At 30.5% G+C, this 20,185-nt stretch overlaps 1 protein-coding gene across 37 annotated transcripts in view; it reads left to right on the top strand.

Annotated features, from left to right (window-relative positions):
• Window positions 1-13,485, top strand: part of LOC143080875 (MORN repeat-containing protein 1-like) — a 47,053-nt gene extending 33,568 nt beyond the window's left edge. For 4 of the 37 annotated variants that reach the window (XM_076257009.1, XM_076256984.1, XM_076256982.1 and 1 more), the window contains 8 exons: window positions 685-720; window positions 1,422-1,454; window positions 2,803-2,829; window positions 3,857-3,895; window positions 4,975-5,016; window positions 6,410-6,466; window positions 7,665-7,794; window positions 11,497-13,485. In XM_076257009.1, coding sequence (XP_076113124.1) covers window positions 685-720; window positions 1,422-1,454; window positions 2,803-2,829; window positions 3,857-3,895; window positions 4,975-5,016; window positions 6,410-6,466; window positions 7,665-7,794; window positions 11,497-11,557 — 425 coding nt within the window. In that variant the 3' untranslated portion in view covers window positions 11,558-13,485. Of the gene's footprint in view, window positions 1-684; window positions 721-1,421; window positions 1,455-2,802; window positions 2,830-3,856; window positions 3,896-4,639; window positions 4,676-4,974; window positions 5,017-6,409; window positions 6,467-7,664; window positions 7,795-11,496 lie in introns of all 37 variants that reach the window. The other 33 variants (XM_076257001.1, XM_076256994.1, XM_076257002.1 and 30 more) reach the window with 27 other exon arrangements.
• Window positions 13,486-20,185: the final 6,700 nt, after the last annotated feature.

Below are 20,185 nucleotides of genomic sequence, written 5' to 3'. Positions count from 1 at the left end.
CAAGTTGTCTCCCTTACTTGATATAACCACTTGTAACACAATCAATATAACCGTCACAAAAACATGTGAGAATGGTTGTCTATCACAGTTATTTATATTGCTGCATTTAACATTAATTATTATGTGAGAGATATATTTGAGAAGAAATATAACACACAGTGTAAACTGTCATCAGATATTTGCTGTATATTTTTTTTTTTTTGAGATATAACTACTGGGTTCTTTCCAGATGATGATATGTCATTTATAGAGAAAATAAGTCTTTGAATGTAGGTTCCATTGTAATGAATCCTTCTTGTTTTTTTCATGCCCTTATACATGTATAACATTACTAAGTATATATTAAAATGAGACCAAATTGAGTGATATTTTGATAGAATTTAATCTTTTTCATTGTTTTAATCTGAAATAAAAAGATCTGAGTATTCATTTATTTTTCGTGATCCCATTTTTGATGGATTGAGGAGAACTTATAATTTTGTAGTTTTGTCAAATTATATATTTGAACCAACAAAAATTGGTATCCCAAGAATAAAAATTATCAACTGAAATAATTTAGCATACAGGAAGAGGAATTTTAATAGGGTGTTTTAATTCTTAATGTGATAAAATACTAACTACCTTAAAATATTACGATACATATCACAGAGATACAAAATGATTGATATTTATCATTTCAAATAGTTTCAGAACAGAGAAGGCAGACAATTCATGATCCTGGTAAAACTATACAGTATTCAAATCCTACCTGAATATAATCCCCTTCATCGTAATAGATAAAACCAACAAAATTAAAAGTTTTATAATTTATATGCATGCATTCAATTTGGTATACTGGTGTCCTGTTCATTTCTACATCATTACTACCTGTTACCTTGTTCTAACTTTCATTAGGTTGAAATTTCTTTCCAGTTTATTTAAATAACTACAATGTGTTTGAAAAAATGGCAACAACCTTGTTCAGACCATATTTCTGCATGCTCATGATTCCATTAATGTAACATATTCTGTCTCTCCCTCTCTCCTTCTCTCTCTCTCATTAAATAAAATATTGTTAAACTAAACCAAATCCAGTCCTTATCCTGTATGTAACACATTTTCATTCAGGAATAACTTAGTCTATAAGATCATTTTATCCTAGGTAATTTACATGAATAATATAATTAGTAAATTTTATATATGAAATATGTAAAGAATGCTTCAGTTATCTAGGGAAATTAAAACAATGTATGTTGCTTAATTTTTTTTTTTAATTATAATAAGCTTGAATCAAAATTTCCTAAAATTATTAAATTCTGTAGCATATATTTTATTTGATCTTTTTTTTCTGTATTAAATTTCATAATGATTTCCAAAGGAGCTATATTCATCTTTGATACTGTCATATCCCCTCTAAATATGTTTTCCTACAAAATTTTCAGGTAATATCGACAGAAGAGGATCTGTTAATAAGGGTAAATATTTACAGGCATTACAAAAATTATTTGGACCATGTTTAATTTTCTGACAAAAACAAATTTTGTGGATTATATTTTTTTTACTTTTTTCAAGCACTTCAGCTGAAGACTTTTTAATCCAATGATATTTGATTTGTAAATTAAGTATCCCCTGCACAATCCATAAAGTTTGTTCAAAATAATTATAAAATACATATGTTATAAAGGCAAATTGAAATGTGCATTCTGTTAAATCATATTTTTACGCACAATAATATCTTTTATGGATTATATTTGAAATTAGCAAATATTGGCTGTTAAAGATTACTTTCTCTTGTTTTCCTGAGAACTATTAAATTTATAAAGTAGAACCAATGCAGTGCTCTACCCTTAAATTCTATAAAGTGTCCTGACATAGCTTCCAAAATGGTATATTTTTTAATCATGGCAAGTTCAATGTATTCTTAATTGGCTGGTATATATACCGCTGAAAGGTCAATGTGTGAGTTTTTTCACATCTATCTGGTTTCCAGCTTTTGAATAATTTTATAAGTAAATGATTTGGATTTTTGTGAGGATTGGAAAATAAAATTAAAAAGGTATTAACATAATGCCTAAAGGCCTTTAGGAAAACACTGCATTGTTTACAATCAGTTTACATACTTATAATGCTTTTAACATACCATGTAGGGCATACACATCATATTCATGTTTTTTTTTTATGCCCCACTTACGATAGTAGAGGGGCATTATGTTTTCTGGTCTGTGGCTCCGTTTGTCCGTCCGTCCGTCTGTGGTTCTGGTCGTCCGTCCGTCCGTCTGTGGTTCCATTCGTCCGTCCAGGTTAAAGTTTTTGGTCAAGGTAGTTTTTGATGAAGCTGAAGTCCAATCAACTTGAAACTTAGTACACTTGTTGCTTATGAGATGATCTTTCTAATTTTTAAGCCAAATTAGACTTTTGACCCCAATTTCACGGTCCACTGAACATAGAAAATGAAAGTGGGAGTTTCAGGTTAAAGTTTTTGGTCAAGGTAGTTTTTGATGAAGCTGAAGTCCAATCAACTTGAAACTTAGTACACTTGTTGCTTATGATATGATCTTTCTAATTTTAATACCAAATTAGATAATTACCCAATTTCACGGTCCATGGAACATGGAAAAGGATAGTGCGAGTGGGGCATCCGTGTACTTTGGACACATTCTTGTTTTTATATAAAGCAGACTTATTGCTGGTTTGTTTTGTAGGCTTTTATTTCTTTTAATCAACAATTTTGTATGATTGCTAAATGTCTGTGTTTTATTAAGTCACCAAACCTTTAAAGGCATATTCTTGTGTTAGTTATAGTACAATATACAATATTTTCAGATTCTTCACCAAGACGATATTCCACGGGTAATTGTTTCCGTTATAGAATATCCCAAGTTATATTAATAACATCTGAGATAGTCATTTTGAATTGAACATGATCTGAAATTCATCCTTTCATAAATTTTAAGCTTCATAAAGATGAATTTCAAGATTTAAATTCAGTAGTGTTTCAGTTTTGTTCATTCAGTTGGTTTGTTTTGTTCCTTTACTTTTCATGCAATTCATTATTTCAAAATCTAACGGTTTATAGGTAATATCAATTTCATACACAAAAATGAAAAAATGTCATGCCATTGGTTGGATATCCATTGTTGTCATGCCATTGGTTGGATATCTATTGTTGTCTTTTCATTGGTTGGATATCCATTGTTGTCATGCCATTGGTTGGATATCCATTGTGTCATGCCATTGGTTGGATATCCATTGTTGTCATGCCATTGGTTGGATATCCATTGTTGTCATGCCATTGGTTGGATATCCATTGTTTTGGATTTTTAACCAATTACAATGTTTTGGTGTATGCTTTTGATTTATTTTTACCCACAATGCATTAGACTTAAACAATGAATGCATTGGGTTTCTTTGTGACACTCTATCTAAACACTTTGAAAAATTTTAATTTAACTGCATGCAAAGTTTCTAGATAGTTGTAGAAATGTTTGATAGAATAAAGAATTGAAAGATAGTAATGATATGTTGTTCAGTCTTAAGATCAGTCCTGCTCAAAATGACTGTTTCCACTCATAATCAAATTTTTTTTTATCTATTCATCTCATTAAAACCAAATATTTATGTATAAACCATAATATATTCATTACATTATTCAGGGAAATATAGAATAGCATCACATTGGTATCTCTCTACTGATAATAATTTAATACCATATAAGATATATTTCAACTATAATGTGTATTGACATTTCATGTGTATTTTAGTATAGACGACAAATGATTAACTATCGTGTAAACTGAATATTTACTGTCAGTACTCTTATATTTTAATACTAAAAATGAATAAAGGTAAATGTTGAGTATAAGTAAATCTTTTCCAGGTGTCGTCAGACATAACACATGTAGCAGCATCAGTCCTGGTAAATCTTTTAATGAGAATGAGAATGTTACTATCACCTTTGTTATTTTGTTTTGGTGACTGTAGCAAAGTTATTTTATATCTGTTATTTGTTGTATTTTTTGGTTTACAAATGTTATTTAAACACATGTTGAATAGGTACACTACACATTCAAATAACACATGTTTAATAGGTACACCACATATTCAAATAAAGGTATGAGGTATAAAGGATTATAAGGGCAATGAATAATCTTTGATGCTGTCCTCCAGTTAAAAAATGATTCACCCAATGAATAATTGGTTTATCCCTTTCAAAACAAAAATGAAAAGAAAGTGGTAAAATGAAAAATAATGCAACTCACTTTTGGGAAAATACAACATTAAGTTCTGTCATGTCATATTCACACACAGAAATTAACTTTTCGGCATAAATAGATTTGCATGGGGATGCTGCCAAAGGTGATTATTTATGCTATGTTTTTACTACACAAGATATATGTATAACTTTGTTGTTGGTATGTAAATTAAACACACAGATTTATGTCTGAAATTTTTTTCATTACTGTCTGTTTTTAGAGAGAAAGTTGATACAATATTTTTTGGTCATAGTTGTCAAATGTTTCATGTGTGATGCTAAAAAAATCCCGGGAAAAGTGTTATTATTGTCCTTAGCAGGTAACTCAAATTTGGTACAGATCATTATGATATTGGTTATTAACTTGATTTATGTAAACTAATTGAAATGTTTTTGTTATCCATACAGGAAAAACATATACAGCTACAAAATCCAATTCAATTTGTAAGATTCTGTTATTTTAGACCACGACACTGAATTGTGTTATTTCAGACTATGACACAACCAGCCTCTAATACCATGATTGTTATACTAACAATGATATTTTAAAATTAACCATTTGGGCATCTTGAGGACTATGGGTAATAATATTGTTCAGCACCAAATTAAAAACATGTAACGTCACACTATTAATTACAAGGTTTTGATACCAGTGCTTTTGAACATATTACCCATAGTCTTTCTTGTCTGATATTGGGAATGATATCGCAACCAAATACAAACTCATTAATGTTTTCTCGCAGGATTGCAAAGAGTTGTTACAGCAGCAAAGATTCCTTCAATTTGTAAGACTTAAGATGCATGTAGATTGACTGTAGAAACCAATATGTGGTCTTACATTCCTTATCATCTAATGGATTTAATTCCTTTGTTTTTCTTTCCTCCATTTTTAGGAGAGTTGTCTTTCTTGGTGATCGTTAGTTTAATGAGAAAACGTTATTGTCCTGTCTAAATATTACTATATCTGTGGTTTTTAAATGACAGAATATTAAGATGGTTTATTTATAAGTGGAAGTACAAATTGCTCTATTAAGAAGAAAATACCTTTACAAAGGAAAGATAACTCTCACTAACTAAAATGAGGAAAGAGAAATCAGACAATATGCCCCTAATGTGAATTGAATTTTAACTCAATTACAGATTTGTTTTCACAGATGCATACAGATTGTCATGTTATGCCCTGCACCTTTTTACACTATCCAAACTTGATCTTTTTAACAAAATCAGTTATTAGTGGTCAGTCATTTTAACAAACCCAGTTATTACCCTTTTAATTGGTGGCCAGACATTAACATTCTTATAATTTTTTCCTATTTTTATAATTTATTGAGAGACAGATATATTATTCATTTATTATATGCAATTGATATAAAAAGGAATTTTGCAGTAGAAACAGAATTTGTACAACAAAAACAATTAATGATCTGTTCAACTGATGGTAGTAAAACAAATGTTTTAATAGGCCACTAAGTTTTGTTATTTATGTGTAATCTATTAGAAGTTGTTAGATTTCATTGTAAAAGGCAAAGAATGTTCTGTCAGATTACAGTGTAACCTTGATTTGTTGTTATTTCACTGCATTTTATAGTTGAATCACTATTAACCTGTTGTTTATTTCCATGTCCTGTATATCGCTTTAAAATGTGTTTTAGGTTAATAACGGGTTAGTTTAAATAATTATGCATGGAAAATATTTTACTCAAATAAGGGTAAAGAATTTTTACCATTAAAAAATGGATGAGTTTTCATGACTACCAGTAGACGATCAAATTATTGAAAAGCAAAAAAAAATTACCGAAGTAGATGTTGGAAGAGTTTGTAATCATATATACAGTAAATTATGAAGGATTTATTGGTGACCACTCAGAGTGATTGGTCCCAAACATTTACTCAAATATTTCAGCTGTAACACGTGAATGTATTTCTTGACTGGTAAACACAAAGGGACAATTGGCACCATACAATATTATTTCCTCATTTAAGTTCAATTTTTATTTTCTGTTTAATTTTAATCATTTAAATTTATAAATTAAAATAAAAACTGATTGTGACAGACTTTAGTCACAATATTTAAAAAAATAAAAAAATAGATACATGATTGATATTCTCAAAATGAATGACAAGGAATTACATAAAGCTGATGTTTAATGTTTATATGATTTTGTTTATTCCTTTCAGTGGATAAAATGAGAAGACAGAAAGAAAAAGCATTAGAAGAGAAATATGCAAAGACAGGTTTGTTGTTTTATACAGAATAAGAAAATAGATTTCCTACAATACCAGTACCACTTTTATTCTACTGCCGATATAAACACATATTGTAAACTACTCATTCAAAGTTCACCTCACCCTGTATTTGCTTAGACAATTTCTATAGACTATATAATTGTAGGTTGTATATAAAATTGTAACTTGGATATTAAACTTTAAAGGAGATGATTCTGACATGTATTTGGTTGGAAGCTGCTATATTCTCTTAGTTCCATCCTTCCACCAAGTTACAACATGTAGGTACCTATTAGACCCATAGAAATGAACTCAGATATTAAACAATGGGGGATGGGGGAGTTATTGTCCAAAATCCTAAACCTAAATGGTAACAGGTTGGTTTTTTTCACAATTCATGGCCTAACGATCAACTTTTTCTCCGTAGAACACTTTTAAAATGGGCACTAGCTAGGAGATGTATAAAAATTCTTATATCTTTTTTTTTTTTTTTTGCTCAATCAATAATGAAATGCAAATAGTGAAATAATAATTAGCTTTTAACAGCCAGTATGGTTCAATTTTGTCAAAATAAGCTAAAAAACATTGATTATAAATTATTCACTTGCAAGTGAATAATTCGACGTCATTGAATCCGTATTCATGTGAACTTCAATTTAAGCCCTTAGCTTGAGATGGATAACACAAGGATTGTATGTGTAAAGTTATTTAAAGGAAAAAAATGTCAACATTGAAAGTGAAACAAAGATAAATCATTTGATTGACTGATTCGATCCACAAAAATCCATTCTTATGCAGGTAAAAACGATGATAAACATTTATTTTTCATCTATAATATAAAATTAAATAGACATAGAATTATCCAACAGCTCGAGTTTGCTTAATCTATTTATATCTATATTTATGTTTACATCTCTTATATGGTCATCGCAAGACTTTAGAGGTCAACTCAATAATTAATTAGATGGTGTCTTAACTAAAATACACATGAAACGAAGCTACGTAATTTCATGCTTGTGCCCTGTTTATTATTTATTTTAGACTTTTAATAGCTTAGATAAATGTTTTTAAGTGTTATAAATAAAATATGAGAGTTTGATTAAAATCGGTGAACATGAATTTGACAGCTAGTGCCCCTTTAAACAAGCTTTTCTGTTATAATGGTTTTAACCATTTAGAATTACCTCCCATGTCTAATGTCTTTCAGGAGAGTATGTGTTGATGGTTCATGATGTTACAAATCCACCATTCCTTGGTAGAACCATAGAGCCTGCTTTCTTACTGCTTAAATTGAAACGCCCAGAAGCCAAGAAACGAGCAAAGAAGGAAGGAAAGAAGTAAGTATATAGTTTCCATGATTACTCTTTTAATTAGCACTGGGACATACAAAACTGATATAGGATACATAAGAAGTAATGAAGAAAGGAAACAATGATTTTTGTCAGAAAGTATGCTGAAAGTTTGAAAAACAGATACTTATAGATTATTACATAGCATGTTCTGGGTATCGGTCCTCAAGTCCCATATCAAGCCAGAGGGCTGATACCAGGGCCAATATGGAAAGACTATGTAATAATCTATTTATCACATGTTTTTGAGTGTTTTGATCGACAGGTTACCAGAAGGGAAAGTCGGGGCACAATATGGATTTTCAGGGGCTGATATGGATTTTCAAGGTCTGATATGGGTTTTCGAGGGCTATATTGATATTTGCCCCAAGTGCAAATAACTGACCTTAACTTCCAGCTATTATTGGCCATGCAAAAACGTCCATACTAGTACAAAATGTGTGATAAATTACAGTTTTAAACAAAAACAAACGAAAGTTACAGGGCAAACTTAAACATCAATTAAGTAAACAAATATCTCCTAAGCTACAAATGAGCTCAACATAAGGCATTATGATAATTTAAAAGCTAATTTTTGCTCTTCTTGTTTTAAAGATATTCTTTGTAACTAGTTATCCTAAGATCTACACTGATCAACTTGCTCACCTGAAATCTTTGTGAGGAGCTATTCATATCTTTTGACTCCCATTGTTGAATGTTGATTATAAGCAGTTTCAAAAATTGTCTTTATTGCTCTTGATGTAACCAATAATGGCCATATTCATGTGAAAAATTTAAAAAAACTACACAATGAAGGTCTTCAAATTTATACACAATTTTTAAAATGGAAAGCCATGAAATTATGTCAAACAATATACTAATTGATACAAAAAAGATATATAAGGAAAATGAACTCATCTGTAAACAAAATTTGGTGTAGATGATGATGATAATGATGGAAGTTTTGAATGACCTTTACTGGCTATAGAGCCCTCACACGGTCAAACTAGTGTAGATAACTTCTCTTGTGATCTTTTCCTGATTAAAATAAGATTGTTAAATGTATGTCTTCTTTAAAATAGTGTTTCAGGTTTGTATAAATTACTTTTACTACTTTATTTTTAATTTTGGTGAAAATTTAAATTACTAAAAAGTAAATTTATTCATTTTATACAATGTAGAGTAACTCTTTTAATAATTTAAGATATTTCTTTGCAAACTTTTACCTTGTTCTAACCAATTTTATTTCAGCATTAAATTCAGAGGAACTTTTTTAAAACTCAACCACCACAATAAAAAAAAATACCAATTTCTTCATAATACATGTACTTAATTCTTCATCAAATAAGACTATACAACAATTTATCACATATTCAATACATGTGTACTTAATTTCCGAAAATTGAAGAAAAACAAAAAACAGATGATTTTAAGGATATTATATAATCTCTGACATCCCTTCTCCTTTAACTGCTTAATTTAAAAGAAATTTTGAGAAAAAGAAAAAAAAAGGTATAAGATGTTATTTGAAATATGAGATAGATGCAGCTATGTGAGGGTAGACAAAGTTAGACAACTCTGTCAGTTGCTTTCATAACACATTTAACTAATGTAATTTTCTGTAATACTAAATATTTGTAGATGATTTTAGCTAGATATGACATGGTTTGGTAAGCAGAAGCAATTGTTGTCAACAAATTTAAGTGTCTAATAGTAAAAGTATTTTAGTTACATGTATGTCAACATATATTGGTTTTGTAAGATATTTTTTTTTTATAGAGTGTAATTAATTTACCATCCCTTAATTGTTGTTCAAGTATATCATGAAATTTATGTTTACTTACCAAATTCGATTAGTGGCTAAGTATAATAAGTAATTTATTTACATAATTTGATCACTAGCCTGTCTAATCTGAGGTTGTGAGATCAAACAGTGTTGGCATATTCTACCCAAAAAGGAGTGTCTTGCCATATACTCTAGCTTTCCTGACCAAAAGAACTAACTGCCTTGATACAACCAGGTATACTGAAAGTTGTGTTACACACCAACATTGATACAAACAAATAATTTGTGAATAATGAACTTTAACTAGTGACCTACTTAACCAAAAAGTCAGCTATGAGATCAAACATTTTACTCTTGTGTTCAATGATTCAGTTTATGTATGATGGGCAATGATTTGACATGAAAAGTCAGATTCATTATGTAGTTTGAATGGTTTTTCCCTGACGTTCCACAAACTTATAAGAAAATAACTAGAGATTGAAATTCTTTTATATTGTGAATATGTATCTTCTGTTTAGAAAATAATCATACATGTACAGGTAATATGTAGAAAATAGAATTAATTGCTATGGTAATAAAACACTGCAGAATTTGGGATATTTTATAGTTGTGTGGCTAGACATGATATACCAACACTGCAGTATTGAAATGCATTTTAGTACTTTTGTATTTATTTTTAAAAAACCAAGGTTTGATGTTGTCCACAGTTGTATCATACAGGCCAAAATGACTTTGACTAATTTTATCAAAGAAAAAACCTTATGCATTTAACTGCAGTCCTGCATTGAAGGCATGGACAGTATTGTTTTACTGACAAATGATATATTTTTATTTGATGGAGTTTATAGTGTGTAATCACTTTAATGTTAAAGGTTGATAAATGTATAGGGGAAATTATTATTTTGGCATCAGAACCATCAGTTATCATGAAATGGGTGAAATTTAAATCTCATGCACACATCTTGGTATAGTTATCTCCCCTTAATATAGACTGTGGGCAACTGCAAACAATATAGCCATGCAGATATATTTAAGGAATTATTTTTAGCAGCAATAAATTTAGGAGGTAACCAGCAGAGTTTATATCACAGGCTTATTGTAGTTCTTATTTTATATTTGTATTTATCGGTAATCAGAATCAACATATGTGCACATTTATAATTATAGATACACAGCTTTTTTTTTTACTAAAGATGATAGGTTAATGCTTTATAATGACCACATAATTTTTATTATTCAACATCCTGGTATTGTTTTTATAGTTGTTCCATTTTGTAGTAAAATTTGAACCTAATTTAGTGTTTTTTTTAGACAGTTGTAGACAGAGTAGTCTATACATTATATTGAACTTCCCTTTGATGCTTGGGTTTTGTAGTCTAAAATTATTTTTTTTCTCATATTTCAAGGCAGTTTTGTTTAAGTAATTTTTTTACAACATATATAATGCCAAACATATGAAAAGTTGTTTTTTACCAACATATTACATGTATTATGAGAATTTATACAAGATGACAAAACCATTAATTTTGAAGTGAGATATTTTGATGAGTTCTAAAAAGACAGGGGTATGGATAAATTGGAAATGTAAAATGTCAGAAAATTTAGAAAAAAAGAAGTATCTTAAACTTAACAGAGGAATAGCTCTGTGAGGTTCTGTTTTTTTCTAAAGCTTGTATCACTGAATGTTATACTAGTATTCAAGATACTTAAATTAAGATATTTCTAAAGGTGGCAGCTTTGTGTTCCATAAATTATAAGATGTCAACAAGATAAATAAAATAATGCTTGATTCTATTGATATTCTGTGAGCAATCATGAAAAAAATCTTATTTTCTGCTCTGTGGTTGGGTTATTGCCTCTTTGACAAATTCCCCATTGCCATTCTCTATTCTATTTTTACTAACCTAAAGTTATTTGTATTACAGATGGGACACTTCACAGCACATCAGACGTTCTATGGTAGCCACAGAAGGGTTAGAGGATTGATGATAGTACAGACTAGGAATCAATTATAGTCTTTCATTTAACATATTACTACTGCCTTAGTTTAATTTATTACAAGGGGCAAATCCAGCAATTTGGAAGAAAGTATGACAAGTGTTTCTTATATTGTGATCATATTAATATGATCAAAGAAATGAAACTTGGCTCTTGTTTTTTATTGTTAAAATTTTAGGCTGTCTTTTTAATTGTGATCCTTTATATTTTTTAAGGAATTTTAGGTTGTTGCAGTTTTTTCAAATGCTTTGGTTTAAGTTCATTTTAAGACATTATTTTAATATGCATTTAAGTTCGTATAAACAAATATACCCGTACTTGGGGTAATAATTCTACTGACACTGGGACGTCCAGTAAATTTGAATCCTGCAGACTACAAATACCAGGAGATCTTCAATCAAGTTTTTACTGAAATAAGATCAATTTATGATATGTCTCTAGAATGATGATACAGATTTTCAGTAGTGCTGTAATATGGAGTTAATTCCCTTCAGTGATAAATATCTTCAGTGAAGATTCCTATAGATAGCTGACTTTTGACACACAGTTTCAGCCAAATGTTCATGTTTTATGGCACAATTTATACTTTTATTGAATAATTCAATTCTTAATGTATATTGATGTATGTAGCTGCTAGTCACCTTTTAAGTTTGTCGATTTATATGTATATAATTGTAGTATTTTACACACTGTGTCAAAGTCTATTTGTGAATCTACTGTAAATTATCACTTTTGCTTTGTAAGGTCAGACTTACTTTCTCAAAATGATATTTATAGGTGTGTCTGTAATGTTCAGAAATGACAGGCATTAAGTGGGATAGTTTCAAAAATAGGGTATAGAGGTAGTAGAAAAAAAATACTGATGTAGAAAGATTCAATTAAGATATCAAGTAAAAAAGTGGTGTGGATTCATTTATTATTTGTGGATACAAAATTTCAAGGGTTTGAAATGTTTATAAAAAAAATAATGGATACCTAATATGTTCTTATAAATATTTAGAATATATGCATTCCTGGTTTGTTACTTTGTAAAAAATCCCACAAATATAAAGAATCCCTTGTGAATAATGATAAATACACAGTAAATTATTCTTGATAATTAACTTCTTTATATAGGAATCAAATAATCAATCTAAAAACAGGTGTATAGGTTCATTCATAAATTGTTCTAAGTTGATAGTGAACTCGTGGTATATGTTTTTATGTTTGTTTTTGCAATTTTGTTCTAGAAAAACCAAAGACTTTTCAATAATAATAAGAAATTTATTTGTTAATAAAATTTTAGAAGTAGCATATATCTTGTTCTGAAAAACTTAGATAAAAGTTTTTGAATGTATTGGGAAAAAGTAATGTACCAGAATATACATGTAGTTTTTCAAAAGACAATTTTAGGAACCACTGTCCGCAATAAAGATAGCTGACAAACAAGTTTCCCACCAACACAAAATATTTTTAACAAATATATCTTATCTTTTATTAGTTTTAGACCAATTGTTACATTAGTGTCCAGTTTTATTTTTGTCTCATTGATCTGATTGGCCACATTTATTTTGTATTGGCCCTTTTTCATGAAAAGTTTTCTTATGAAGCCATAATATAATCTCTCTGGGGTGTTTTAGATTTAAGGAAAGGATATCCATCACACAGATTAAATATATGGCCTCTTATATATGTAAAATTTCAGTTGTGATTGAAGTTGTTTTCCATGCAATAAGAGATAGTTGTATAAAATATATTTATTTTAAGTTATTGTGCCTGGTTAATGTTCTTGTTGATATTTTTCTCTTTCTTGTTAAAAAATATATTATTTTATCGAATGTTATAATAACAGATACGTTTTTCATATATTATAGATTTTATTTTTTTACATATTTTATATTTTGATTATTTGATTAATAAACTTGAAATCAATCTTGTATTTGACTCATCTCCTAAATTTGGAATTGATTGAACATTATCCTGAAATCCCCAACCTTGTTACATTCTAATACAAATTGATGTGGATACATACGAGCTATGCCACTTGTTAAATTCTTCCAACTGTCCATTTATACCTAAATTATAGGACTACTTGTTATGATGTTACAACCATAAAACGACAATTTTTATATGTCCATTTACAGGACATGTTACAATATATATAAGTCCCCTGCTGGTAGCAATCTTGGATGATGGTACAGCTTCAAAGTAACAATGCTTGTTCAGCACCTCATAAGGAACATTCATGCCATGTTTGGTTTCATTCTATTTAGTGCTTCTTTATAAGAAAACATTTGTAAGTATTACCGAAAGGGTCCTATGATAAACTTACTCCCCCTGCTGACAGCTATCTTGGATGACAAATCAGCTACAAAGTAACAACATGTGGTAAGCACTTATAAGGGATATTCATGCAATGTTTGTTTTCATTCCATTTAGTGGTTCTCTAGAAGAAGTTCAAAATGTAAAAAGTTAATGACGAGAACAAAAAGGTCACTTGGCCTTTTATACTAGGTGATCACAAAAAGTGGAATTTTCCAGGTTTCTGACAGTTTTTTATGAACCTTGGTGACTAGTTGATATCTTTTGAAATAACCTCCCTTTAATTTTTGTCGAGCATTCGACTTCTATCGCAGAAAGCTCGACAGGGATAGTGATCCAGTGACGATACAACTGTTAGCTAACTTCTTAAAAGCTTAATATTTCTGAAGGTACTGGATGCCTTATGTTACCAAGTTTCTGTCTGTCATATGTTCATTGTTCTTGTCCTCATTTTCATTGTTCAGTGACTGCATAAAAAAAATTAAGACTAATTTCTCTCTTATGAGTAATAGTATAAATATATTTAGTATGTGTGTATCATCTTGCAAGGTCCTCATGCCTGTTAGACAGTTTTAACTTGACCTTGACCTAATTTAATGGATCAGTGAACAAGGTCAAGTCCATATATCAGATACTATAAGCAAAAGGTCTACTACATTTGGTGTATGGAAAGTTTGAAAGGTGTACATGTACAACTGGCAGGTGTCATCTGACCTTGGCCTCATTTTCATGCTTCAGTGGTTATAGTTAAGTTTTTGTTTTTTGTCTTTTTTTCTTTTACTTTGAGCAATATGTCAGCTTATATGGTGTATGGAATGATTGGTTGTTAGGTGTATATGTCAGTCTGACAGACATCTGACCTTGACCTCACTTTCATGGTTCATTAATCGATGTTTTCCTGGCTAAGTTTGTTTCTTAAATACCTTGTGAGATAGGTCAACATTATTTAAGCATATTTGGTGTATGGGATTAGTTGTAGTAAAACTTTATATTAAGAACTATCAACATAAAATCAATGGTTAGACACTTCAGCGTGTTCACGCTTGTTTTTATGAATTTTTGATATGACATTTGGAAGTTATGGCACTTTATTCTTTAGAAAAAGCGACGGGCCTATCATGTGCTCATGGCACTTACTTTAATACCATTTCTTTAAATTTTGTACTATTATGTTGAAATTTTTATAAAGAGAGGAAACAGTAAATTGCAAAAATGTTTAATGAGTGAAACATGGCCAAATTCATGTGTCACTCTTTATATAGGAGTTATTGTACCTAAGCACTGATTTTTAAAAATTGTTTTGCTCTTTTGCCTCTCTTGAAAACTATAAAGGGAGATATGAATAGCAAACTGGCTGTTTGCTCCTAATAGAAAAGACGATTTCTTTCTCGTGTTTAAGAAATATTGTCCACAGCAAAATGATCCGCAAATGTATCAACATCACAGGCACTTGTTTCTATCCATTGGAACACCCACTATCAACGTATATTTACGAGTAAATATACGTTGATAGTGGGTGTTCAATGGACAGAAACAAGTGCCTGTGATTTCGTAAATATACGTTGATAGTGGATGTTCAATGGATAGAAACAAGTGCCTGTGACCTCGTAAATAGAATGAAATTCAAAACAGTGTGGCTGTGGCCATTGATTGACACATTAAATTCATCCATTGACTGGGACAATTTAGGTGAACGTTTGTATGTAACGACCACTGTTCACTATGTACTTTTTAAAGACACTTAAACTATGGGGTCACCAAAGGTTCTCAACACCTTAATATAGTAATTCGAAAAATTAATCAGAAATAACATGATGTTTTGATTTAAATCAATTATATAAATCAAAACATAAAGGTTATTCCTGATTAATTTTTCGAATTATTTTATAATTAAAGGCGTTAAGAAACCTTTGGTGACCCCACAGTTTAAATGTCTATCGTAGGTACGTCGTGAACAGTGGTCGTTACAGACAAACGTTCACGTAAATTGTCCCAGTCAATGGATGAATTTAATGTGTCAATCAATGGCCACAGCCACACTGTTTTGAATTTCATTCTATACGTTGATAGTGGGTGTTCAATGGATAGACACAAGTGCCTGTGATCAACATGCTGGGTCAGTTAACTCATTAGAGGATTTCTTGTATTATTGATAAATATTTTACTAATTTCAGCTCATTATGCAAAACCGTGAGTAATAGATCAAGAATAAATAAACGAAGCCAACACGATAAGCAAAACAAGAACTACAAATGAGTCAAACTTGTCAGCTCATTAATGGAGTAATTCCCCTTAGCTGACGATGTAAACCCTAAAGATGAAGAGTAACTGTAGAAAGCAACATGGGTCAGCAATACAAGTTCTACAAATAGATAAGCAGAGTATAATACTTTCAAAACTACATAAAGGCCAGTTTATTCAAACCTTCCTGTGTTTTTAGCATATGGTTGTGTATGCATGGCTTTTAAATCAAATGTACTAAACATCATTGTTAACAACGCTTCTCCTTAAAAAAAAACAATAACAGGCATTCATAAACTGGAATCAGATGCGGATACTTAAAAAATGAAAAGATCAGTTAAAATGTGTACAATTCATAGATATATCTTCGATAGATCTTTATTCTCATTAACTAAATTACATGGTTTGGATTTGGATTCGAGCGTCACTGATGAGTCTTTTGTAGACGAAACGCGCGTCTGGCGTATATACAAAATTTAGTCCTGGTATCTATGATGAGTTTATTTACATACATGTAGTTACAAAGAAGAAAATATATACAATACAACATATTTTGCATGTGTGAAATATACATAAATAAATGTAATTTAACCAGGAGGACAGACTTTCACTGATATATACTTTATAAATCTACACAATTTTTCTAATAAGACAATATTGACTGTAGTAAATACATTTTTAAATTTAAGAATATTAACATTTCAGTTGTACAACAATAGTGTGGTAAATATTTATATCGTTCTTTTTTGAAAAAAGGACAAGACATTACATGATGGAATTCGTCGCCGATGTCAGCAGATTCACAAAGGTGACATAGTCTCTCGGGTCTTTGAAAAATTTTGCCACCTCCCGGTCCCCACTAGCAAACGGTGATTTCCACAACTAAATTTACATAGTTTCAGTGCATTATTTAACTATATAAGTAAAACTGAAATCTAATTTTCAAATTTAAGTTCTGTTTTGAATAATTTATAATACATTTTCACAACTCTTCATCTTGCAACAGTATTGCAACCTTTGACTTTTCTACACTTTACACAGGTATACCCCATTCCTAACTAAGAGACCAAGTCGTTCTAGCTTTTGTTATTAAAAAAAACCGACGTAAATGCAAGTATCTTGTCTAAGGCACTTTGAAAAAATCGGTCTGATTCAAATAAAACATTATCTGAAACCAAAGACATATATATAACATTGCTTTATTTATCTCTGCTGAAACCGACATTATAAAGTTTCCTGATGTTTTTATTGACAACATATTTGTTACGTTTGGGAAAAGTGTTGCTCAACAAACAATCGGCATTCCATGGGATTCGACTGTGCTTCCCTTCCGTATTGCGGATTTCTTCCTTTACCAGGTATCGTTCGCCTGCCTATTAAGGTGTATGTACTTATTTGTAAATTGAATGGAGTGTCTTTATTTGAATTATTTTAATATAATATTTTCTTCGAAATCAGTTTTGTTTGCAGAAAATAAACAAGAAATTTTACCCTTATCTCAATCTAAAATAATATGAGGAACTTTTACGTTCAATTTGTATCTAAAGACATATTACACGAATAATACTTTTTATATTTAGGTTTGTGGTTACAAAGTTTATACTGGTAAGCCATGTGATTATATGAATCATGTACATCGTTTCATTGCAAATATATTCATCAATAAATAAACCATCTTTTGTGTTTTTTAGCACACGAGCATACTTATACATTGTCACTAATTTATAATATATGGGAAGTATTCATTATTCATACATTACCACAAGACTACGTGTTTTCCGTCAAAATAACACTGAGAACGAAATTTGTGTTTTCTTTTACTAATACAATAAAAAGGCGAATGTATCAAAGAGATACCGGACTAAGACCAATGGGTCATCAATGCGGCGAGAAAATCTCGAACCCGGAGGCGTGCTTCAGCTGGCCCCTAAACAAAAAAGTATACTAGTTGAGTGATAATGGACGTCATACTTACCTCCGAAATATATAAAAGAAACTAAAATTAAAAATCATACAAGACTAACAAAGGCCAGAGGCTCCCGACTTGGGACAAAAATGCGGCAGGTTTAACATGTTTTTTTATACCTCAACCCTCCCCTTGTGTATATCATTTGAGTACATTTCACCATTATTTTCGTAAATTGACCCATCCGCCATGAGACAGTTGAAAACATAAAACTCCTATATTCCACTACATACACCAAAGCAGATGTTTATATTCCATTAAAAGAGCTCACAGTAGGAGCACTTTGTCAGATCGAGAACTTTCATATCTGACTACAGAGTATGTGATTTGTTTATTGTTGAAGGTGATCATACCTTTAATGAATAATAAGACATAAGGCATAAGACATAAAGCTTTTTATAGAGATGGTATATACATTACAAGTACAAACATAAGCTCTGAAGAACTTTTTAAACCGAGCTATTATTTATACACTGGTGGATAGTTGTCTCGTTGGTAATCATACCACATCTCTTTATTTTTTGTTATAAGTAACAATATTAGACATTCACTTAAACAAAAACAATTAAGTACAACGTAAAAAGAACTTGAATGTATATTAATACATATATAAATATTCATTAATATTGGTTCAATTGTCATATAAATGCCTTGATTATGAGACACTATGTTTTCAAAACGCAAGGCATTGTTGCCAGTTACTTTGAAGGTCTTTGAAGAAGTTTTCGCTTGTGGAATCTTGTCTCCATAATTTCTGTATTCTTTATTTTTATAAGGTAATTCTCTTGATTTAGAAATAACGCTTAGTATGTATCTTCATAAAATCATTTTACTATCACATTTTCTGTAATAAGATGAATTATTCATTCTGTGCATAGTTCATTTCTGAAATCGGTATCATAAGTGACATATAATACAATTGTATAACATGTCTCTGGTATCATATTACTTTTTATGTTAATTTTCCTCAATTGTTTTTTTGCTGAATTTTGTCGTACATTGCGACTTATAACAATACAGAAACAGGTCCACAATAAGTGGTGCACTGTTTAATAGTTCCCATTGGAACTCCGATAACTTGACGATATACTGAATCTCCATACGGCGAATAGAAATGTTATCTAGCAAAAATTCAAGGACAGTTATAGTATCAAAGCAGTTCCAATTGACATAGTTCTTTTGTTTGTTGTGTGACGAAAAAGTGTTTAAGTGTGGGGACTTAAACTAAAGTGTGTATTCTTGTTTATGTGCTGTATTGTTTGGTGTCTAAGTTTCACTCGTACACGGAACGACAAATGCCAAGTATTCTCTTTAACAGGGTTACCCTAAAAATCTCTGGTAGCGTGATTAAGGGAATCCTGGTCACATAAAAAAAATAAATGGATCCTGGTATAGTCTGAACGAAGTCTTGCAAGTTAACATAAACACAAAGTCGATTAAAAGTTCAATACTGTATTATTCAATAATCCAAACTACATGTAACAGTAATATAAGTTTACAACATCTAAACTGCAGGCTCAACAATACGTACGGTGGTATAATCATAAATCGTAAGTACACACCTCTCGTACACAAAATCGTCTCCCGTATATCGTATATCGTATCCCTTCTCACTATCTATTTCTCTCTTTTATACTACATGTACTACTCTAGTAACCTGATTACAATATGGTTAAATGACTCTGAACAAAGAAATATTCTACAGGAGCTATATTGCAGGAGCCCGGAGCCCGGAGCCCGGAGCCCGGAGCTAAGGTCAATCGAAACTGAGGTCAACTGAGACACCTGCATCAACATCGTAACGGGGCACCAGCTGATTAACATGATTGATTTGACATTTAACAAGTACAATCTGATTGAAAGCGATAAAAATAGATTGTAAGGGATTACTTGATAACGTTTAATGAGAATAATTAATCTGATTACACCATGATGATTAAACCAAGTGATGCATGTAATAAACGAAAAACGTTACACAGCCCCCCTCTTAGCCCTGAACTTCCACTGTTCAGTTTTTGCACCATAACAAAATTAATAAAACTATAAAAATTACTCATCCTATAGTGATATCCTAACTATTCCTGGAACACAAAAAAAAACTTGAGATC

The sequence above is a fragment of the Mytilus galloprovincialis genome, chromosome 6 (genome assembly GCF_965363235.1).
Source record: "Mytilus galloprovincialis chromosome 6, xbMytGall1.hap1.1, whole genome shotgun sequence".
Taxonomy (NCBI): Eukaryota; Metazoa; Mollusca; class Bivalvia; order Mytilida; family Mytilidae; genus Mytilus; species Mytilus galloprovincialis.
This window is presented reverse-complemented; position numbering and strand designations above follow the sequence as displayed.